The following is a 24,400-nucleotide window of genomic DNA, read 5'->3' on the forward strand; positions in this document are numbered from 1 at the left end:
CTTGATTAATGGTGACATGTTTAGCACAAAACATGTGCTATTTGGTATTTTTATGTAATGGTGTGTGTGTGTGTGTGTGTGTGTGTGTGTGTGTGTGTGTGTGTGTGTGTGTGTGTGTGTGTGTGTGTGTGTGTGTGTGTGTGTGTGTGTGTGTAGTTTGAAAACTAGGGATACTAAGCCATGCTTGTCTAGCCTGATTATCAGAGAGAAGCTGCGTGGAGCTTCAGTCTGACATTGGCTGCAGTGTCCGCGATTACCAGAGGGATGGGATTCGAATTTCCCTAAACCAATCACAAGAGATTCACGGATCCGCCTACATCTGACGTCATCGTACAGCTTGTTTTAGCAGATATTCACTGATTGGCTTGTCGTTAGACCACTCCCACCTCCGACTCTGATTTGTCAGGTATCTCTTCGATCGCGAAAAGCCATAGGCTGACATTATAATGCCAGACCAAGAGGAGCTCACTCAGAGAGTGGGCGGAGTCTATGGTCAGGATCCAGGCTAATGCTTGTCTGCTCATTTCTAAGTAATCACACAGATATATGAAGTGACTAATACTGTACATTAAGTGACTCATTCCTCTTCACACCCGACTCCCTGATATCCTAATGAGTTATTGTGAAATACAAATGCCGATATTCTTTCCGGCCAAAAGGCAAACATAATTGTAGAAGGAGTCAGCCCATTATTACACAAGGTCTGCGTCATTGTGAAGACTTGGTAGAAACATGCATGATGTTGTTTATTACAACAGCAAATGACTTCAACACAGAGACATGTAGTTAGTTACAGGTCCTTGTTTGGAACTGGGAAGATGCTGATTCAGCTGATGGTTGTAGGCTTACCTCAGAGTAGCTTCGCTGGGGAAAATTATACTGACACAGTACTGTTGACTTGTCTTCAATACAATAAAAAGGGGAAATATTTGAGGTGAAAAACCAGCAATAAATGTGCTATAGCCAGCAGCAAAACACGCTTCTGCAAAAAAAGCCATTTCATAATGTCTTTAAAAGAACAATAATAATAATAATAATGTAATGTAATAATAATGTAGTTAAAATGTGGTTAACATACATTGTTAAATTAACAAACGTATCAATCATCTCCCAAAAGGAAATGAAGCAGCAACAAAACATGTATTCCTAAACAGCACAGGATCTAAAGCACAATTCATACTCGACAAGAGCAGATTTCTAGGCTTATTTAGACCACTATGTGTATGTATGTTAATCAGCCTCTGTACCAATGATACAACACACTATACACTCCTATTTTAATTTCAACTTTAATATGAAAATCAGTATAAAAAAACAACATTCTTTTGTTTCACAGTGTTTCATATAAAGACGCAAACAAGACCAGAATACTGCATTACCACATAAAACCAAACATTCCATAACAATTCAGATAGCCCTTACAATACAAATGTTCCAAGACGCAATCGCCATTGTCCAACACGTCGTGAGGTCATATCCTGTGTAGCACACTTTGTGGGTGTGTGCGTCACCAACCAACAGCAGGATGGAGTCTATGTTGCCTCAGTCTTTGTGCAGTGTGTGTGTGTGTGTGTGTGTGTGTGTGTGTGTGTGTGTGTGTGTGTGTGTGTGTGTGTGTGTGTGTGTGTGTGTGTGTGTGTGTGTGTGGTGTCAGTCTTGGTGCAGTGGTTGAATGAGTTTCTCCATAAGGACACCACAGTGGTTTTTAACATCTCTATGCTGTTTCCAGCTCTCCTCTCTGAGCCCCGTCACCAAGCCTTCCTGCTGCACCAACCAACAAAACAACAGCTTGATTAGTAACTACGGTGGCTAAGTCTTAGTGTGCATGTTAAACATCATTAAGAAAGGTCTTAGTGTGCATACTGTAGGATAGTTCACTAGGATGCTGTCCAGAGTCAGACCCAATACATACATGTATTTGTTTTTATTCCAATTCATTTTAATCAACGTCTCTAGTGATATATCTCCCTCTCCCTCCCTCTCACTCGTCAGAAGCAGTCAGTGTTGCCATGTCCGCTTATTATAGCGACTTTGGGATTGTTTTTCTGTTGCTTGAAAGTGTAGTTGCTTATTTGGTCTTGTTTCCTAATGTTGTTTGAGCCAGTTGTTCTCAAACATTTTCATGGCAAGGACCCCCAAATCAATATTTGTCCGCAGACCTCCCCCCTTCTGAAGATATGTTGTGCCATAGACCCCCATACAAGATCTGTGTGGATTTGGAAAATATTCCACAATTTTCTCAAGATTTTTCTTTGAAAATAGTTGCGATGCGTTGTGAGCTTGTAGATCGGCTATTTTACAATTTGCAATGTATTTGTATGTAGGGTTAAAGTGCTGATGTGGCCTGCCCTATAGTCGCTTTCGTTGGGCTTGTTTTCATAAATGTGGTTGCTTATTTCTCTAGCAAAATCTGGCAACAACAAACAAAAAAGGCATGCGAGGCTAGACAGTGACAGACACGCTGCTCACGCAGACACGCACACGCATATTACACACACACACACACACACACACACACACACACACACACACACACACACACACACACACACACACACACACACACACACACACACACACACACACACACACACACACACACACTCTCTCTCATTCAGTTTTATAATGTTTAACTTAAAACAGGACTAGGACGGTAATATTGCGGGGGAGGGTCTGTTTGTTGTTGTTTGGTCAGGTCCAGTCAGTGATCCTCTCCTAGCCATGGTGGCTGCTGTAATGTGCTATCATTGGCTGTAGCGTGTATCTCCTCGCAGACCCTTTCATACTGTATGATACTGTCTGATCACCTGTCTGCGACAGGGCCGAATAACTAACCAGATAGATATTTGAAAACGGTCGCAAAGCCATCGCAGAGCGGATGATCGCGGCCAGATCGTCTCGCTGAGCCTTTCACACGCAGCGAGCATTATCTTATCTCGCCGATCAAAGGCCGATCTGCGTCAGATCGGGAGGTTCTGTCGGCGAGCGCCAAAAAAGGTCGCAGACAGCATAATCGGACTATATCCTGCAGTGTGTACCTGCCTTTAGTGTAGCAGTAGTGGCTCAGAGCCTCTGCCTGATGACCAATGAAAGCCTATATCTCCCCCGATTAACACTGGCATGACTGGGGTTTCATTATCCTACACACAGCCTGCTAAACGATCAATTTGATCTAGAAATCAAGCTCTACGATTGGTTACTGTCTCACCTCTTTGCACCAGACTGACTGACACCTTCTCACCCACCCAGTGGGGGCCCCCATTGTCTTTTAAATAGCCATTCAACTCCACTCTGCTCAGTCAGTTAGCTCACTCACTCACATGTTGTTGCAGGCAGAAACATTATAAAATAATAATTTAGTAGTCATGGTAACTGCAGATTCTGTAAAATGTTTATAAAAAAGCGTATAAAACAGTGCAATCTGTAGCGTCACATTAAACTCTTGAGGGAAACATGGAGCCTATATGCACGCTGAAGCCACTGTGAAAGTTGAAATGGGTTGCCAAATCTTGAGAGAGAAATAAGCAGGCAGGTCTATGAAAATGTTACTGCGTGCGTTTTGCCCTGAGAAAACAGTGAGACATGAAGCAGTAGGCTAGTGTGTATTTCTGTCTGTCTCCTATATGTCATCATGATTTGTGATTTGTGTATGTGGGGATCTCATTTTTACTTCCATGTACTGTTTTTCTGTTTTTTTGTCTTATTTAATACAGTACATTAATCAATCAATATTTGCGTGTCAGTGTGTTTGTCAGTAGATATTGTTATGAGAGCTAAAGTATACAATTCCATTTCCAAGGCCATGAAATAAAATATGTAGCCTATTACAATAATAAGTCCGTGGATATGCTGGGACCGAGAGCAAGCGGCGTGGAGGAGTTGTTGTTGTGCATTGATCACACAGACCCGACGTTTAGCCCTGGTTCAGAGCGTTAGTGAGTTCTCTCTAACGCTCTGGAAGAGCCCTCGCTCTGCGCTTGTACAAGGAATTCCAGTGCCCTGCCAGCGTTCAAGAGTAGTGAAAATAAACTAAACCATTTCGCTACTCACCGAAGCAAAGGCTGTTTTGTGTTGTTGAAAGTTTATTCTCGGAGGTGGGAAGCCTCTCAGCACCCTCTGTAAAATACACTTTATGGGCAGAAAATAAAATATGTCAGCGAGACGGAAATTATTTGTATTTACTCCACAGTGCCCTCTACAGATTTTGGTTAATGGTAAGTCAAATACTCCAGATCTGTAGAGGGCACTGTGGAGTAAATAAAATAAATTTCCGTCTCGCTGACATATTTTATTTTCTGCCCAAAAAGTGTATTTTACAGAGTAGGTGGGGTGCTGAGAGGCTTCCCACCTCCGAGAATAAACTTTCAACAACACAAAACAGCCTTTGCTTCGGTGAGTAGCGAAATGGTTTAGTTTATTTTCACTACACTTGAGCGCTGGCAGGGCAGTGGAATTCCTTGTACAAGCGCAGAGCGAGGGGTCTTCCAGAGCGTTAGAGAGAACTCACTAACGTGAAACATATGGAGCCTATATGAACGCTGAAGCCACGGTCTAATTACGTGACTATCTCCATTGTCCAAAACACATGGATATCTCTTGACAAACCTATATTATATTATATAATATTCACATAATTGTCTGAGCGTAAAGCTCTCATTCTATCAGCTGTCCACGCTGACAGAAACGTCTCCTCTCTGTCCCTCTCTGTTCCTCTCCTCTCAGCGTAACAAGTGAACACATCGCTATGTTCCACAAATATGCTCATTCATGCTCTACTCCTGCGCTAAATATCTGATCTACAAACTACTTCCATGTACTGTTTTTCAGTTTTTTTGTCTTATTAAATAAAGTACATTAATCGTTTTTTCATTCGTTATTTTCAGTGCTTGTTTATAAAGTGATGTGATTGGTTTTATTATTGACTGCTTTATATATTTTATTTATATCTGCAAACTAACTAGTAACTAAAGTTACTATAGCCGACCTTGTTTATAAAGTGACTTTACAATGACTGAATTCGAAAAAGAGTATAGTAACTAAAGTTTTCAAATAATTGTAGTGGAGTAAAAGTACAAGATTTGCCTCTGAGGTGTAGTGGAGTAGAACATTATTACCATTATAATGTAATTATATGGGTAATAATAATAATAATAATAATAATAGAAAGACGTGAAAAACAAGCCCAAAGTCGCTTATAATAAGCAGACATGGCAACATAGACCCGCAGCGCATCAGTTCTCTGGTGCGCTGCGGGCCGCTCTGTGGGGGGTCTCGAGGTGTAAAGTGCTCTAGGGAGGGGGAGAGAGGGGGAGAGCGATCAATTTAGCCGAAATAAAACGGCTGGGATGGGATACATGGTATGTATTTCATATTTATAATGAGTTAAAAAAAAAAAAAAAAACGGTGATGGTTTGAAACATATATTTAGGAAAAGTCATGAAAGGGGAACTCTCTCAGAGCTTCCTGAGAGAAGTTAAGCCACTTTCAATTCTCAAAATCGGTCCCATTGATTGCTTAGTCACGCGAGTGTTAAGGGGGAATTTAGGCTTAGGCTAGTCAGTGGATAAGATGTTGGCTTTCCACACAGAAGACCCAGGTCTTCCGCTTTACATGTGAACGTTGAACATATGAATAGTAGATATGCTCCGATCATGTTTTTTGGTGCCGATCACAAGTCTGATCAGCCAATACCGAACACCGATCATGTGGGTATTTCTATTTTTTATTTTTTTATTATTTATGCATGTAGAATTTATTTTTATCATTTATTTTGTAGCAATAAAAGACAACATGTCTCAAAACACTGGCTTAGTTGAATTATTACCAAATAAAGAAATATGAATGAAAGAAATTAAGACAAATACAAGGCCTCTGAACATTGGCTTGCAGTTATTGCACATGTGCAAAAAAATGCAACAATAATATTTGACTTATCATTCAGGATGGAAAATAAAGTTGTTCATTTGGGGAGAAGTGGAACTTAGAAGTCACTTTAAGTTTAGCATGAGGGAGAGGGTCTACTGTACAGCAGGGGTCTTCAACGTTTTTCAGGTCAAGGACCCCTTAGCTGAGGGAGAGATGAAGCAGGGACCCCCACTACGTATTGTATAAAATGTGTTGCAGATGAAACCTTTACATAGATAGCTTCATAGACTTGTTTGACAGCACTGTGATCAGTGTATTTATCAGACATTTAAAACTCTCAGTACTTAGTAAACTTGAACCTAGGCTCTATACTTTGTCTGCTCTTTTTCCCTCTACACTCTACCTCTTCTACCCTCTACCTTCTTCTTCTTTTTTCTTTTTCTTTATTTTTTTATTTTTATCCCACGATTTTGTAACCCTATTTTTAACACCCAGTGCCAATTGTCTATGTAATCCTGGGCACTACCTTCCCTCTGCCAACCTAGGGAGGCCATGGCCGAGCTCATGCCTCCTTCATTGCATGAGAGCCAACTGACCTTCTTGTCACCTGACAGGGGGGAGTTTCCCTGGTTGGACGTAGCGCGTGGAAGGAACACGTTATTCCAACCAGTTCCCCTCCATCAGGCGCCTCGGCTGACCAGGGGGAGGCAGTATAGTGACCAGGATTACTGCATGTTTTTTGTGAGGGTACCTACCCTAGGAGACACGGGGAGAACATGCAAACTCCACACAGAAAGGCCCTTTCGCCAACCCCACCTAGGGTATGGGCACTGATGCGGAGGAGAGAACACGCCCCCAGCGCCCACAGCGTCCCCTGTGGGAATCGAACCCAGGACCTTCTAGCTGTGAGGCGACATCGCTACCGACTGCACCATCACACTCTACCTCTTCTAAAGTTCCCCTCAGAATATAGGGATATTAGGTATTAAGTAGTGTTACTATACATGTTGAACACACCAACCTCATGAGTGTCTTCAAGCACAAGGATGACATCTCCCTCTTCAAACTGCAACAGGCCATCTTCTGATGCTGCTTGATTCTGTTGCGCCACACCCTGGTGGTGTATACAAACTCACATCAATATAATGACCAGCTAGAAGTGGAAATATCAACCTATATCACTGCCAATTCAACTCAGGTTATGAATTCAACAATCACATGACAAATAGCGATAATAGCATGCCCAAAATAGGTTGTTTGCCAGGCTGAAAGTATTTCAACTTCATTATTATCATTGTACCTTGTAAAGGAAGCCGGGCGGATTCTGTAGAGAGTCGTCACAGTTACTCATCCTCTGGTCTTCTGCTGCCGTTTCTTCCTTCTCTTCCACCTGGCTGGCCTCAGCAGCAGCAGGGATTAAACGTCGTTCTGAAGGTCGGGAGGAGAGGCGTGGAGCAGGAACCGGTGGAGGCTTAGTACTCTTAGCCTTCTGGGGCGGTGGATCACCAGCGCTCTCCTGCTGCTCGAGGCTGTGTGGGATGCAGGGTTTTTATAGTTAAATAAACAAAAAACAAAATTGTTAACTGAAATAAAATAAAAAAATAGAAAATGTCCTTTGTGAATAATTCATACATAAGCTTAATGTTTTGGGTGGATATGAAGTCTCCGAATATTTTAGCTGCAACAGCTAGTCTGTTGGTCAATGCTAAAAAATCGTCCTGAACTTTTTTTTATTACGCCCCCTACCCCCATATTACAATTAAAACTAAGCATTTAAAAGAAAAGACGAAAGTGAAACCCACTTTGACAAACTCAAATTGAAAACAAAAAGCCAAAACAAAATAAAAACTAATGAAAAATTGCAAAACTACAATAACCTTGGTGGGACGTCGCATTCCTCAGACTCAGAGGGGCCAATCACTTCCTGATTTGTGCCCTCCGACCTCGGATCCCCCACCCCGGAGTCATCTGAGTGGATGGTGGTGGTCTCCTCCTCTGCGTCCTCCGGGTTCTGACTGCCCGTGCTCCGGTCGCCGCTTTCGCTGTCGCACACTGACTGGCTCTTAGGTGTGTCGGCGCCACCGGAGCTGAGCTCCTCTGAATCAAGATTAAAACAAATACGAGACTTCACTAATTTGTGGAAATTACCTTAATTTCCAATACATTCGTTTTTTGCCCTGTTGTAAAAAAAAATATATATAAATTATTTGAAACTAGTGAAAATGATTCACCAATTTTGTCTGCTTATTTCTTTGTGTCATCACTTCAAATTTCACTTTAATTGTCTCCTGTATTGGACAGATTTCTAATTGGTATCATGACCTGAAAAAAATACATTTTATCTTTTCTAAAGCGATGGAGAGACAGGGAGACTCCTGTTACTGGACAATCACTATAGCAAGGATTAATATCAGAATATAGAGCTATTTAACACTTATTTTAACAAAGCAATATCACTTACCCTACCTTTAACCCATTAAAATAGGGAAAGCATCTGTGTCATTTCAGATGTTTGCGTTGCTTTTCAAAAACAGCAGATATACAAGCTTGTACATCTGCTATTTTTGAAAAATATTGAAAGTGTGAGAACTACTGATTTAGAAGGCATTTGTAGAATCGGTATTAATTGGGTTAAAGATACTAATGAAAAAACACAAAACTTGAACAACCTTGGTCTGAATCGGATGTGGTGACGTCTTTGGCAGGGACATCTTTGGCAGGGACATCTTTGGCAGGGACGTCGGTAGCGCTGGCGGCGTCCTGCTGCTCCGGCAGGCCGGGCTCCTCTGAGATGTCTTCAGTGTGCGAGCGGGGCGCAGAGGGTCCAGACGTGTCCGTGGAGGAATGCACGCTGATGTGGTCGGCCGGGAAGGCCGTGTTGCAAGGGATGGGGTTGGAGATGACCAGGGACTTCCTATTTTTGGACTTGCTGGCGCTGCTGAAAAAGCCAAAACATGAGTAGCATGGAAGGTGTAACTCACATTCTGCAGTAAGGCAAGTGATTTTCAACCTTTTAAATTTCAACGACCCACAATTTGATATGCATTAGCCACGGACCGCCATTTGATGCTATTATTAATCTCTTTATTAATCTGGGACCTCCAGTTACACTGTAAACTTCTCAGTGTTATTTTAACTGAGAGTGCACAAATGGAACCTCATTTGGTTCCATTTGTACGCTCTCAAGTGTTACAGGTGCCTAAGGGTCCATTTGGTTCCTAACTATCAATAATTTAGCTGGGGACCCCCCTGGAACTCCCTTAAGGACCCCTGAGGGTCCCCGGACTGGTTGAGAACCAGTGCCCTCTCAGACAGTTTTTTTTGTAGAGAGTAACATTTCATTTTGCCATCTTGGCAAAACGTCAACGTTCATGAACATTTAAGGGACCACAGAGAGCGTCTTTGAGCTGGCAGTGCCAGTCTGCCATGCATTTGCATGGTAAAGATGCGCTGGTGCACTCCTCTTCCTAGCGCTTCAGTGCTCCCGACGCCCGCCGTTTCTTGGCGCAGCGCCCTGGGCACTTTAAGCAGGAAACAGTTAAACTTTTGGAGAGTGCCCTCCTCCTGGCTGCGTCTGACAACCTGGTAATTTACGACTTGACGATTATCTCAATCATGAGAAGTTCATATTCACTGCTTCAGCTAAGCTGTTTGTGCTAATAACATCAGGACATTCGAGCACAGCAATGGTTGATCGGTTTGAATGTTGCAGGTGTTAATAAACGTTGCATATGAGCGCTATATGAACATGATATCCAAAGCGCCCCTCCACTCATAAAACACGCTCTGTGGACACGGCCCCTAAAACTGTAACCACACACACACACACACACACACACACACACACACACACACACACACACAGCAGAAATAAAAGATTGTCAAGTGTAATTATTACCTATTAAGACCCTTGATGATGAAAGCCTTCCCTGAGTGTTGAGTCTCCAGTTTCTTCATTATGTTGTACAACTCATGGTTCAGCTGAAAATGCACGCGCACACACACACACACACACACACACACACACACACACACACACACACACACACACACACACAGGTTTAGCTGAGTCACAGATACACAGAAATGTACCTGATTTATCACTCAACTATCACAATCTCACTACAAGCTGTCGCAACATGCACGCACACGCGCGTACACGCACGCAAACACTAAAAAGCACTACGGTTTTTAACCTCTATTAATTCAGCCATAGATGAGCAGAATAGTAAGAATATTACCACTACTGGTTCAAATTAGGTACATACAGTAGAAAGAGTCCTCTTGCGTACCACTTGCAAGGACAGGTGGGTAGGAAGAAATCAACATGAAAAGAAGGAGAAGTCTGTCTTCACTTTCAAAAGTTGTTTTTATTGAAAACAGAAACACTTTTCGGTCCAACAATCAAACTAGTTTAGTAAGTGAAGACAGTGTGCAGGACTCCTTCTCAAACTAGGTATATAAAACACAGTGTAATCATAGCAATACAGTCATTTGCACCAGTAACAAACAACGCGAAGGAGGATGTTATCTTACCACACTCATTTCCTTATAGAAGACGTCCCTCAGATTTGATATGTTTTGGAACACAGTCACGTAGCAACCTATTCGACTACAGAAAGGACAGCAAATTAGGCTGAGCACACTAGAACCCAAATAAACCCAAGATACCTGGTGAGTATCTGTGCATTATGAAGAGATCTCAGAAAAGGGTATGATTGTTCTACTCCAGTGGTTGCCAATCTGGGGTTTGGACCCCGCCAAAGATCACAGGGGGGAAAATTTACAATTAAAATTTGCAATGTACAGTAGGCATTTAGCAGACACTCTTCTCCAGAGCGACTTACTAAGCAAGGTAAACACATACGAATGCAGAGTGTAGTGCACCTAAACAATATACTATCAAAATAATACAATCATACAAAATGTACATTAGTTCATACAAACTATAGGATATCAGGTAAACAATGAACCTACATGTAGCATCTGTTTAAATAACATGCTATCTAAAATACAAAATATTTTACAATGTGGCCAAGAAAAACAAGCCTAAGTAACAAGTGAGGCCTTGTCTCTTTGGAGGTAGTCTAACATTTTAAACAGGTTTCACAAAATCATAGCTAACTCCCACATGCATCCCACATTTGTTGTTTTGAATGTGACAAGCACCATGAGTTACTTACAGGAGAACGGTATTTTGCTCCCATGTATGCTGAGTGTGCATTATGGAAGTGACAATAAATTCATTATGATGTAACATCATTGTGGAGCACATTAACATTGTTTAAAAGGTTTCAAAAGCAGCTAAATAGCCAATCTACAAGTGTTGTGAGCTTGTAGATCGTCTATGTTTGCTATTTGTCAAACGAGTATATATATATATATATATATAGGGCTTTAGCTATGTGGCCGTGCTAATGTGGTGGGGGGGAGAACCACTGATAGAAAACAGAAGGTTCTATTGTTCCTCGGACAGAACACCATGTGTGATGTTCTACCTCTGATAGAGAACAATGTGTGATGTTATACCTCTGATAGAGAACAATGTGTTCTCTATCAGAGGTATAATGTTCTACCTCTGTTAGAGAACATAAGATGTGATGTTCTACCTCTGATAAAGAACAGAAGATGTGATGTTCTACCTCTGATAGAGAACAATGTGTGATGTTCTACCTCTGATAGAGAACAGAAGATGTGATGTTCTACCTCTGATAGAGAACAGAAGATGTGATGTTCTACCTCTGATAGAGAACAGAAGATGTGATGTTCTACCTCTGATAGAGAACAATGTGTGATGTTCTACCTCTGATAGAGAACAATGTGTGATGTTCTACCTCTGATAGAGAACAGAAGATGTGATGTTCTACCTCTGATAGAGAACAGAAGATGTGATGTTCTACCTCTGATAGAGAACAATGTGTGATGTTCTACCTCTGATAGAGAACAGAAGATGTGATGTTCTACCTCTGATAGAGAACCGGCAGCTCCTCTCTCAGCTCATTGTTGATTTCTTCAAAGACATTCTGGGCTTTATTGAACTCCTCCTCCGCCTGGTGGGAAGATGGGAGATGGGAGTAATAAACCATCTAATATAACCTAACAGTTATATTAGATGAATAAAATAAAACCCTATGTAACATCTGATTCACGACACTTAACTCATCCACTGCCAGACTTATTGCTAGCCGCGTTTGCCCACTGCCAGAGATTTTTCATTGAAAAAAAAAAAGTACTCAGGAGCTGAGATACAGAATTTTAAAGCTTTAAGTTAACAAGGAAGTGGATGGGAGTCTTTTCCTTCAAAAAATCATATCTCCTTGGTCTTTGGGTAAAAAAAAAAAAAGTTTTTTTTTTTTGGAAAAATTAATAATTACGTTTTTTACGTCTGTGGCAGGGTTGGTAAACGGGAATAATTATGTTTATTACGTCAGTGGCAGTGGATGAGTTAAGAGTCACCTTCGTGTTCTCAGTTCTTTTATTTGCATGTGCCACAATATAATAAGCTCCATCATGAAGTCCATTGTCCTAGCATCTTCATTGTAGATTTAAATATCTGTCCATCAATTGATTGATTTATCCATCCATCCATAGACATCTAGATAGGAACCATGCACACAACACCTAACAAATAATAACTATTGCAATAAAGTTTTGATATTTATTTGGTATGAATAATATTGTTATTTTATTGCAATTTATTTGCCATTTTGTCTTGCTGCTGCAATGCAGAGGAACTGAAATGTTTTTTACTTTATACCTATATGGGATGCAATATATTGTAGCAGGAACGGTAACGCACACCAAGGGTTTGGTGAGGTGCTGACCTTCGGGAACAATCTTAAAAAGGAGGAAAAACTACTGCATATGGAGCCGGAGTGTGCGACTTTTTATGTAATAAAATACTGTAACAGCAAAAATCACTTACAGTATGTCAGCAAGACAAAATGTCAATAAATGAAAAACACAACCATTGTGAGAGTTCCTTTTGACCCTACAGTGAAGGAAGTGGTCTCTTCCAGGATAGCTGACGCACCATAACCACATTAACCTCACTATTTGGGGTGTTTCACACAGGTGACAATTCCTAAAAATAGCCGGGGCCTATATGCTTACAGACCCACTTCCCCAAAATGTGTTCATGTGTTTTTTTAAGCTTACCATTGAAAACCCAGGTGGTTTTGTGCACTCTGCGTATCTCTAAAGCAGGGGTTGACAGCTGGTGGTCCATGGACCACTGGTGGTCCGTGGAGGTATTAAATGTGGTCTCTGACTAGTAGGACCAAACCTCAGTAATATACGGTAGAAAAGTGAAACACCCACCCCCATTAAGCCGAAGGCTTGGCGAGAGAGTATGTTTTGCACCCTGTCCGTCCGTCCTTCGGTCTGTGAACAGCTAATCTCCGGTACAGTTGGCCTGACCGCAGCGAAACTTCACACACACTCCATGGATGCCAATTCCAAACCTCTGCCCCAAATTTTTGCCTGTTATAATGCCACCAGGAGGCCGATTCTACCTGACCAGGCGGAGACCTGTGCTCCGAAGAGCACTTTTTCTAGTTTTATTTTGTTTTATTTTTGGAGAAACAGAGACCACAACTGTTACTGTTGGTATTCGTGTGCTATGCGAAACAGTAGAATTTAACACATTCATATTTTCGGTGGTCAGTTGAGGATGCGTGTGCTTCAATTCCCAAAGTACTTCAAGCTTAACTACTACAGAAGAGGATGAGCTCATTAAGATCCACACACTCTGTGAAGAAACATGTATGAAACACAGGCCCTTGTGATGTTCTGGATGAGTTGTCAGGCAGAATTCACAGAGCTTACAGCTTGGCTAATAGTGTCCACCACAGTCGCCAAGAATAGACAGACTCTGTGCAACCTAATCCTAACTCAAATCCCCACCCAACACAACAGTGGTCCCCAGGTTTACTTCTTAGTCAGGACGGTGGTCCCTGGCTCACAATCAGCGGACTGGTGTGTGCCACGCACCACACACCATGCAGTCAAAGCTTTATCAAAGATAAGCAGCAATACCAGCTCAATGGCCTGGTGGTTAGAGCGTCTGCCCTCAGATTAGGAGGTCAGGGTTCAATCCCTGGCCGAGTCATACCAAATACAACAAATCGTACCCAATGCTTCCCTGCTTGGCACTCAGCATCAAGGGTAGGATTGTGGTAAGACTAGCTAGTAAGACTAGCTAGCGTCATGTCCAGAGAGTGTAGTTGTAAATCATACTAGCATCATGTCCAGGGCTTGTACTTTCACATCATGTGACATAATAGCGTCATGTCCAGAGGGATGTACTGTGCTTGTATATCTCTGCTGTCCGGCAGAAACCAGCTACAGTAACTCCCAAATGTAAATTTTACAGGAAATGACAAAAAGAGTTAGGAGGTTTTGTTCATCATTGATATGTATGGGGACCACCCCTCCCCTAACGCAAGCCAGGCCTGAGGATCCAATGGAGTTAGCTGGTTTTGTCAGAAGCTGGTTTTGTCAGAAACACTTTTTAATACTTTTCATTGGCTCAACAATGTTTTTATAACACACAGACGTAAAGGGTGTTCAATAGCACTGATTTATGGGGGGAAAAAATGTAGTTAGCTGGTTTCTGCCGGACAGCAACGATATCAAGTTGCTTGACGCTAAAGAAACAGGAGATAGGCTGACCTATGGACCACATGGCGCTGTTCGCCAACCCGCAATCACCATCTGAGTCCCTCTGAGGCACAGAAGCAGCAAACCATGTGATCACAAAAAAAACACCACGTCCACTTCCATAAAAAAAAAAAGCCTTTTTCTCTGCTTTCTGTTGCTTTGGGGGAAAACCACCCCTCATTCAACTGCCCACAACTATGGAATGGACGATCGCGGCGGCACACATTTTTTTCTCCGATTCTACGAGTCCCCCCCTACGTCTTTTAAAGTGATCGGCGGGTCGATCGCTGTGAAGAATAATATTCTATAATTTTTCAAAGGTGAGTGAAAACACTCGAAAATTGCTGGCACTGGCGACTATAGACAATGTTTTTTTCTTAATGTGGTTTTGTAAGTTTTACATAGAGTAACGAAATACCTTGACTGTTTTGGCATCATCTTTTTTCTTGGCACTCTGCAGCGCCTCCAAGTGGTGGCGGGCTGAATCGTAGTCCACTAGTTTGCGACCACGTTTGGCCACACGTTCCTGAAAAAAAAGGCACAATCACTTCCTTGAAATGACTCCTAAACTCAACCTTAAACAGTCAGAGATTCCAAATTAGTGTCTGTGTGTGTGTGTGTGTGTGTGTGTGTGTGTGTGTGTGTGTGTGTGTGTGTGTGTGTGTGTGTGTGTGTGTGTGTGTGTGTGTGTCCACATGGTCATAGTTTTTTCAGTGCCAATCTGTCAGGAACAGAGCATGGTAAGCGGAAAGCATTGTTTGGTTTTAGCGAGTGCACACTGCCACGAGTGCACTGTGTGGAAAGAGAGAGAAAGAGAGAGAGAGTGTTTGTTGATCTTGGATGGATTAAGCTGTGAGTGAGGTCTTCCACACTGTTTAATCTATATCCAACATTTCTCCTCTCGTGTATTTGGCTTCGGAAAAAAAGGGGAAAACACAATACGCACCCCCTCTAAACTTTGAGGGTATCTACTGTCGGACTAGCACATTGCATATCGTTGCTGTCGGGCCGCAGCCTTGTATCTCCAAAAAGTAACTTTTCAGGAAAATCTTTCAGAAATAGTGAAAATAGCCAATCTACAAGCTCGTAACTTGTAGATTGTCTCTTTTCGCACGACACTGTCAGTTTAAAATAGGGCACTACAAATGACATAATTATGAAAAATGGAGATACAAGGTTTCTGCCCGACAGCTACGATATGCACACTGCGTCAGTGATTTCTCTTGTGCTGAAAGCTTGACAGGCCTCCCACACACGGTTACGGTTGCTAATGTAGGATTGGATGGTGGCCGTTTTAGGGAGGGTCTTAGCAAAGGACAAAATGTAAAAAGCTACATTCAAGTACATGGAACTGGAATGTGTACTGTAGTCAGGTTTTATGTCTCATTAAAGGTTTCATGACATTCAGTTTTACAACACATTAAAAGTATTTATCATGGTCCTTCAAGCGTGTATTAAAGGTTTTAACTGAAAAATCCACTCCAGTGATCCATTTTCTCTCTGATTTCTAAAGCCTTTTCAACTGCTATGAAAAAAATAAATCTTTACCTGCGGGTGTCGCAGATTTTGACTGCCAATCATCCCCCCCCCCCCCCCCCCCAAAGGAATGGATAGGGGAGGGGCGGGATTAATGGACTGTGATATCAAAGTCCAGGGGCCAATCACAGATTACTTTTCAGCCTAATTATTCAGAAAACCCCAGACCACAGAAAATCCACTTAATGTTCAAAGTTCAGTTTTTGTTGGGGTCATAACACCCCCCAAAAAAACATAATAAAAAAAGTGAAAATTAATGTCATATAACCTTTAAGGTGTTTTATTGTGTCATTGTTGTATGCTGTCTGTTTTAATCCAGCCACAGGGAAGCCGAAGTCAAATGCCTCCATGCGTGGCTAATTAAATCCATTATATTCTAAAACATAAAAATCAACACTGGACAGAAAAAAATGATCACGCTACCTTCACTTCTGGGAACTGACTTGTGTAGTTCTCCATGGTGCGAACAATCTGGTCAGTTAGTTTCTCCTCATAATCGTTCCATAACAAGTCCTCACTCTGCAAGACGACGTTACCAGTTAGCATCACTTTGAACACTCTATTCTTAGTGAACAGAGCTGATTTGGCTCTGTACCAATTTATCTTAATCTAAACCAAATCTCTGCATGCTAGGGTTCAAGTTTGACACATCTTTAAGCAAATATAATACAGTATATGACTTCCTCAAGGTTCCTGCTCATTCTATTGGCCAACAGATATACACTTAGTTTTAATAAAATTAAATACAAATCTGGCATCTAATTAATGAGAAGATCTAGACTGCATTTCCACCAAATGCACACACACACACACACACACACACACACCTCCATGATGACAGACAGGTCTTCTCCTCCATTCCAGTCAGATTCGTAGACGTCTCTCAATGTCTCTGACAGACGTTTAGATGATTCATGCATCGCTGGGGAAAGATATTTAATGATTAGACTTAAATCAGTAACCTACAGTAGATCAGCATCTTATCAATTTGATCATCAATATCAATATCACTATATGATATTGCATATTGTATAGTGTACATTTGATATAGTTTCTAGACATTTCTGCTAACCCCTATATCTTTATATTGTTGCTTGTGTTTAGATTGTGTATGACAATAATTGTAAATAACTGAGATGTTTCTATACAGTTGCTATCTCTCTATAAATGCACATAATCTCTGTTTGTCTGTCTGTCCCCCACATATCTTGGGAACCGTCCGTCCGGCCTTCAAACTAGGCGGGTATATCACAGAGGACACGAGGGAGTGATGTGCCGGATCGGTGGTTGTCCAGAAATATCTCTGCATCGGTCTGTACTGTGATAATGGGTACTGGACAAAGTACTCTGACAGCAGGTACAATATAACCGGAGGGGCATATGTTCCCAATGGGCATCGACCTAGTTCAGCATAATGCACCTTCCTCACTGAGACATACCTCGCAATAAACATTAATATTCGGATTAATTTCACCCAGAGAAACATGCAACATTGGTCATAAAACAATTAGGGCACTGGTTCTCTAAGTGGGTTACATGGACTCCCCAGGGGTCCATTGGGGGGGTTCCAGGGTGTCCGCAGCTAAACGATTGAGAGTTTCGAAGAACCAAATGGGCCTCCAAGGGTCTGTAACTCAGAATGTACTGGTCCATTTGGTTCCATTTGTAGACTCTCTGAGTTAAAATAACACTGTGGATATCGATTTAAAGTGTAGATTGGGATCCCAGAGATACAAATAATATCAAATGGAGGTCTGTGGCCTAATGCAGCCATATCAAACTGGGGGGCAAATAGCTGTTGAGGTAGGTCAGGATTATGGTACTGATATCATGTTAGCCCAACCTCCTGTCTTCCATTTTGATTTTACAGTATGTTTATCAACCTCTCATCCATCTATGTCTCTGTCAGCCAGAAATGCAAAAGACAGCACATCCTCTAAAATTAGACACTAGCCACTTCCTTCTTCACTTTCTCTCCTGAGCAGCCCGCAGAGAGGATTTCTCACACATCAGAAAACTCTCACTGTCAGTGTTGTTTTTTTTTAGTGTTACAGCAGAGAATGTGTGCAACCGTTTGAACTTTTAAAACCCGTTCCAAGCTGACGTCCCTATTTTGGGCAAGTCATTCTAGCCTAAGTGAACATTTTCAAAACAAGTAAAACTAAAACTAAAACATTTCTTCAAATAATAACAGATCTAGAAGATTGTACATTGGCTATTTGTCCTATACGACAAAGTATATAGGGCTTAAGTGGTTTAACAGAGTCTACAAATGTCAGTTACCTCCACTAATCCATCTGTAATTGATTTGTTTTTTGCACATATCTTCAGTGGGCCAAGTTCTATATTGAGAACCTATATAGTGAGTTGAGAACCTACCTTTGACTACATTGATTGAATACTTTATTTAGAAAAGACATGGAAACAGTACAGGGAAGTACAATTTACAATGATAGGTCCTCTAAACTGGATCGCTCATAAAAGCACAGCGGCTTATTTAAAATGAGATCCCCGCACACTCAAATCATGATGACATTTAAGAAAACAGACAGATATACACTACTATGCAGAACGTCATACAATCAGCTTACAGGTTACTGGTATGAAAAACAAGAAATATTTACAATAAATAATCTGCGACTCACTACACAAGTAGTGACCTTTGACTACATAAGTAGTGAGTTGAGAACCTACCTTTGACTACATAAGTAGTGAGTTAAGAACCTATCTTTGACTACATAAGTAGTGAGTTGAGAACCTTTGACTACAGTAAGTAGTGGGTTGTGTGAACCTACCTACCTAGTAAAGTAGTGAGTTGTGTGAACCTACCTTTGACTGCGTTAAAGTAGGCTCTGACGTCTTTGTGTAACTTGCTTCCATCGACCTGTGTGGGGAAGAATGGAGAACTTAGGTTTAGACTAAATAACCTGAGTTACTGCGAGATAAAATAGTTCAGCATGTCTCGTCCTTCTTTTAACTCTGGTTCCATCTAATTTGACATTATATTAAAAACTAGCAACTACACGGTAAAGTCCTTAGGCCGTGTGTCCAACAAAGTGTTTTGTTTGTGCTTTTGTCCAAACGCCCAGAGTTGAAAAATATTTCTCTCTGTGACTAGATAAGAACACCAGATGTGAACGCGCAGAACAGAATAGACTATCAGTGCCTGGTCATGCTGCTGGTGTTTCTAGCATGGTGTAAATACATGGTGCTCCTATTCAAAATATACGCTGCGCACAGGGGGAAAAAACAACTCAGTGGACACAGCCCCTTATAATGTTATAAGGGGTTGTTAATGTAATGTCAAATTAGATGGAACCAGAGTAAAAGAACATGTTACTACCATTACCAAACACCATTACAGTAAAGCCTACTTTACACTCAATATAGTACGACGGTGTTGCTTGCCAGATCTGTCATGTCATTTCAGCAACACCTTCATACAATTGAGCTTTAATGTGTATGGTGATAAATGAACACTAAGGATTTGATTTGATTTCCCCATCAAAATATTGACGATCTCCAGTTTCCTGATACTTTGTCAGAATAGACACAACACATGTAGAAAGGAAAAGACACAACACATCACATAAGAAAACTGATTGAGCCCTTTCTCATGAAAACAACAACAACAAATCCAGTTGTCAGAGCTACATGGATTCGCTGAGCTTGCAGCTTGACCTCTAAAACCAAATGACAGTGTCATTGTTAGACTAAACATGCTTGTTTGAGAAGTGTTTGTTCTGTTTTTCTGAGGGTGAATGAGGCCGGGCAGATAAGAGCTTTTCCAATGTAACACAATGTGACTTCAATTTGAATCCGGGTGACAAAACAGTTGCCGATAACTTTGAATGCAACAATTATTGTTCATACTCTATGCTTGAACCGGGACCAGAGGTTTTCAAAGTGGGGTCCAGGGACTCCCAGGGGTCCTTGAGGGGGTTCCAGAGGTCCTCAGCCAAATGATGAGTAGTATAATGAGTTATAATTCAATTCACATGGGATTATTACAATTCTAATCATATGAGAGTGACTATTCTAACAATGTTTTAGTATCACTGAATCTATTGCTTATTCACAATGTCTGACTTTAGACAATTTCATTTAAACCCAAGTCATCTTTTCATATCAGAATCATTTGAAATGGGGGTCCATATGGCCTAATGAAGGTAATGTGGGTGTTCCGAGACATGACGTTTCAAAGTAGCCGGCCTAGACCTTACACAGTAAAATCCTCAGTGTATATTTATCCATTTGTGCACACAGATGTGACCAAATGTGTCCATTTGGTTTTATACAGCATGTTGTTTAGACAGATGCTAGGTTCATTGTTTACCTGGTATCCTAGTTTCTTTGAGGCGCTACATTATTCTCTCTGCACTCTACTTCAGTGACTATTTACCGTGTTGTTTTCTATTCTAGAATGTATGCTTACTCTAGTCCAGTGGTTCTCAACCAGTGGTCAGGGGACCACCAGTGGTCCTTGAAGGGGTTCCAGGTGGTCCCCAGCTACAGTAAATGATGGAGAGTTGGTAACCAAATGGACCCTTATTACATCTTTAACTCTTGAGAGTGTAAAATGAAACCAATGGACCCGGTTTCATTTTACATTATTGTTAAACCTCTGCATTACTTAATTAAAAAAATCTTATTTTGATCAACTTTTGTTAAAATCAAATGCCTAATAAATAATGGACCTTGATATGAATAGGGTTGAAAACCAGTCTGAAACCTAGTCTGATCTATAATTCTAGGGTCTGGATCAGAGCGTCTGCTAAATGCCCACATGGTAATTGTAATTGCATTTGGTCACATTAAATGCACACTGAGGATTTCACTGTGTAGCGATGGAATGCTACATGAAGAAAGGCTCATGTCATGACTTAGTACAGATACCTGCTGTTTGTTGAGGTTGAGGAAACACTGTTCAAATTGTTCATCCTTGGTTTCCATGGTTTTCCCCAGTTTTTGGAGGACCTGTATGAGAGAGAAGGTCAGCTGTGAGAAGTCACGTACGTTCTTAACAGGACTGATGGTTTATGGCAGAGTGGGTCCAGGGGTACTTGAAGGAGGTTCCAGGGGGTCCCCAGCATAAAGAGGTTTAAACACTTTAAATCCTATTTTATACTTCAGCTATTTGAAAACAGCAGATCTATAAGCTCACAATGCATTGCATCACAAAACAGCTGTGAGCTTGTTCTGCCATTTTCAAAACATTTAGGCAAATCTTCCCTGGCACAGGACCTGATCTTTACATACTAGTGTTTGAGAAGAACTGGTTTATGGTATGTTCTATAAGCCTGAAGAGATGACACTGCAGTCAAACAAGCACTCAACAGTGATTCTCAACATGGGCCTGAGGGGGGTCCCAGTCCCAGATACAGTCGATGACCGATAGTTAATCTTCACCATAATTACATGTACAAAATACTAAATACAACAAGAGAACATACAGTATTCATGTTATCTATATATATATATATACAGTAGATAGACAGATAGATGTTATATCTATACCTACAGTACATAGAGGACAGACAGACAATCTCTATACATACAGTACATATGGACAATAATGGAATTCTGGACCAAATGACAGACCAATGTCTGCAATTTGCAACTGGTCCTAGACATGTCTTCTAAGCTTGGCACCAGAAATTACCCCCCATACTGTATGTTATTGTATGTCATTAGATGTCTTGATGAATTGAATACACAAGACCACAATGGAAACAAGCCCTCAGGGCTTTTTGTGTTGTGATTTCAACCTCCTTGCATAACCGTACCACTGCACTTTTTGCAAACTGTTATTAAAGTATTCAATCTATCAACCAATAACGATACAAAAATGTCTCATATTGGGGTCCGAGATATGAAGATTTGGATCTTCATATGGATTTTCTTCTAAAAGCTGTCAAAAGCTGACATTATCATGTTGATGACTGCCTCCATGATAGAAATATGTTACCTTGGCAACCCTACAGACCAGTAAACCACAATCAGTGGCTGCAGGAGGTGCAGCTGTGATGACGGGAAGTAAAATGCAGACTCAGGAAGTTGCAACATGTTGTTATATTGTACAGTCAGCCAGAGACTGGAAAAACACGTTATATGCAGTATTTATTTTATATATATATATATATATATATATATATATATATATATATATATATATATATATATATATATATGAGAGAGAGAGACACACACACACACACACACACACACACACACACACACACACACACACACACACACACACACACAGAGAGTAGTACAGAGAGAGAGAGAGAGAGAGAGAGAGAGAGAGAGAGAGAGAGACACACACACACACACACACACACACACACACACACACACACACACACACACACACACACACACACACAATTCAATTCAAAGGGCTTTATTGGCATGAGAAAACATACGTTTACACACACACACACACACAGTTGTAGGCAGGCAGGCAGACAGACACAGACAGACAGACAGACGAGTGGCGAGAACACTAATCTAGTCACAAAACACTAGTAAAGAAAAAGTGTAATCCAAATTTTAAATGGATGAAGATGTCACAAAGACACAACAAGCTCAGCTGTGCCAATGATCCAAACAGTTCAACACAAACAACCTCCAATCATAGTGTGTTAAAGCCCATCATTGTTTGTGTTGTTGTCATAAATGATGATAGTTTTCTCACTTGCCGAAAATAGTCGATCCATGTATGGGCTTGTAAATCCGCTATTTTCGGAGTTTGAGCAGTGGTGGAAAAAATACTCACATGTTTTACTTAAGTAAACGTATCAATACTGCAATGTAGAAATACTCTGTTCAAGTAAAAGTCCAGAATTCAAAATGTACCTTGAGTAAAAGTCCAAAAGTATTGATATCAAAATGTACTTGAAGTAGCAAAAGTAAAAGTTCGAATGGCCGAAATGTATATGGCTGAAGTGGTTAATGTATGTTTTGTAATAATAATAATCCAAATCTACAAAGTAACTAGTAAAGTTTTCTAATAATTGTAGTAGAGTAAAAAGTACAATATTTGCCTCTGAGATGTAGAAGTGAAAGTATTGAATATTGGTTATTTTATAAATTATTACACTGTACTTAAGTACAGCACTTGAGTAAATGTACTCAGTTACTTTCCACCACTGAAAGTATAAAGTTTAAACTTACTTTCTCCTGGGCTCGATTGAGTGACTTCTGGAACCGTTTGGCGAAGATCCCTGCTCCCTGCTGGAGGTTAGGACCTGTCCTGCTGTTGTTGATGTTCTCTGATGCCATGATGTTACACTTTGTTTCTCAACTTGTTCTTTTATGCGGGTCACTTCTGCTTCTTCTTGTCAAACGGAACCACACTGATGTGATGTTTGGTTCACTTCGGTTCAATTGAACTCACAAGGGCGGATAGCAGTGTTACCAGATTGTGTGAGAGAAATAAGCAACCAGGTCTATGAAAACAAGCCCAAAAGAAGCGACATGCTACCGCTACTACGCTAGCCCCATTTAGAACCTCTCCCTCCGCTATGTAGCTCCGAGATGAGATCCTACGAGGCCCGCTGCCGTTTGAGCGAAAAGTTTCCGCACATTTTCCACTTTACATGTTTCTTACCCCTTCTTGCACATCGTATCCAAAAGGTAAAGGTTTTCTGAAATGCTCTCAGATGTTTGACATTTTAACGTACAATAAAATCTATCCAACGAGTTGAAAGAAGCGTTTAAATAGCTTCTCTCCTAAATGTTTTAAGACATACCCGGAAGTTGCGCCCGTAGAGATAACATTACTGATTCCCCTACTGGTCAAATGTTGAATTGCATATTCTAATGCATAATATTATGGAACCGGCTGAGGAGAGAAGCGATTTAAACGCTTTTTTTCAACTCGTTGGATAGATGTTATTGTATGTTAAAATTTCAAACATCTGAGAGTATTTCAGAAAACCTTTACTTTTTGGATACGATGTGCAGAAAGGGGTAAGAAACATGTAAAGTGGAAAATGTGCGGACATTTTTCGCTCAAACGGCACCGACAAACGAGGAACCTCATCTCGAAGCTATACAGCGGAGGGAGAGGTTCCGATTGGAGCTACCGCTACGCGAGCACTTTAATGTACTTGGCTATTTGAAAATAGCTGATCTACAAGCTCACAACGCGTCACATTCGTGATTTTTTTTTTAAATATTTGACCCCCTTAACACAAATCTGGTAGGCCTATATCAAGCATTATATAGAATATATAGGGGAGTCCGTGGACAAATACCTATTAATTTGGGGGTCCGACCTTGTCTTGAAAATTGTGTGGAATGCTAGTTGTGTCCTAAGGAAGTTTAAACG

At 41.0% G+C, this 24,400-nt stretch overlaps 1 protein-coding gene across 2 annotated transcripts; it reads right to left on the reverse strand.

Annotated features, from left to right (window-relative positions):
- Positions 1–1,275: 1,275 nt before the first annotated feature.
- bin2b (bridging integrator 2b) lies at positions 1,276–23,467 on the reverse strand. Of its 2 annotated transcripts, none has more exons than XM_084061388.1 (14): positions 23,242–23,467; positions 20,959–21,039; positions 18,892–18,946; positions 16,890–16,984; positions 16,486–16,581; positions 14,945–15,052; positions 11,830–11,915; positions 10,402–10,477; positions 9,764–9,846; positions 8,535–8,800; positions 7,743–7,962; positions 7,166–7,394; positions 6,887–6,979; positions 1,276–1,764 (listed from the first exon to the last, which is right to left on the reverse strand). In XM_084061388.1, exons 1-14 carry the CDS (start codon positions 23,347–23,349, stop codon positions 1,651–1,653), a joined length of 1,710 nt encoding a protein of 569 aa, XP_083917514.1. In that variant the 5' UTR covers positions 23,350–23,467; the 3' UTR covers positions 1,276–1,650. The 2 variants fall into 2 exon arrangements, with proteins under 2 accessions (XP_083917514.1, XP_083917513.1); XM_084061387.1 differs by having other exon boundaries at positions 8,535–8,803; positions 23,242–23,466.
- Positions 23,468–24,400: the final 933 nt, after the last annotated feature.

This window comes from Gymnoscopelus microlampas (assembly GCF_963454915.1).
Source record: "Gymnoscopelus microlampas genome assembly, chromosome: 7".
NCBI classification, from domain to species: Eukaryota; Metazoa; Chordata; class Actinopteri; order Myctophiformes; family Myctophidae; genus Gymnoscopelus; species Gymnoscopelus microlampas.

What these genes read in the sequence shown, in the direction of transcription:
- bin2b (XM_084061387.1), bottom strand. Translation starts at nt 23,349, where the DNA reads ATGGCATCAGAGAACATCAACAACAGCAGGACAGGTCCTAACCTCCAG. An exon ending in CTGCCGGTTCTCTATCAGAG is followed by an intron (nt 10,478 to 11,829) that starts GTAGAACATCAC and finishes TCCTTTCTGTAG; the next exon opens with TCGAATAGGTTGCTACGTGA. An exon ending in TGCTTGAAGACACTCATGAG is followed by an intron (nt 1,765 to 6,886) that starts GTTGGTGTGTTC and finishes TGGTTGGTGCAG; the next exon opens with CAGGAAGGCTTGGTGACGGG.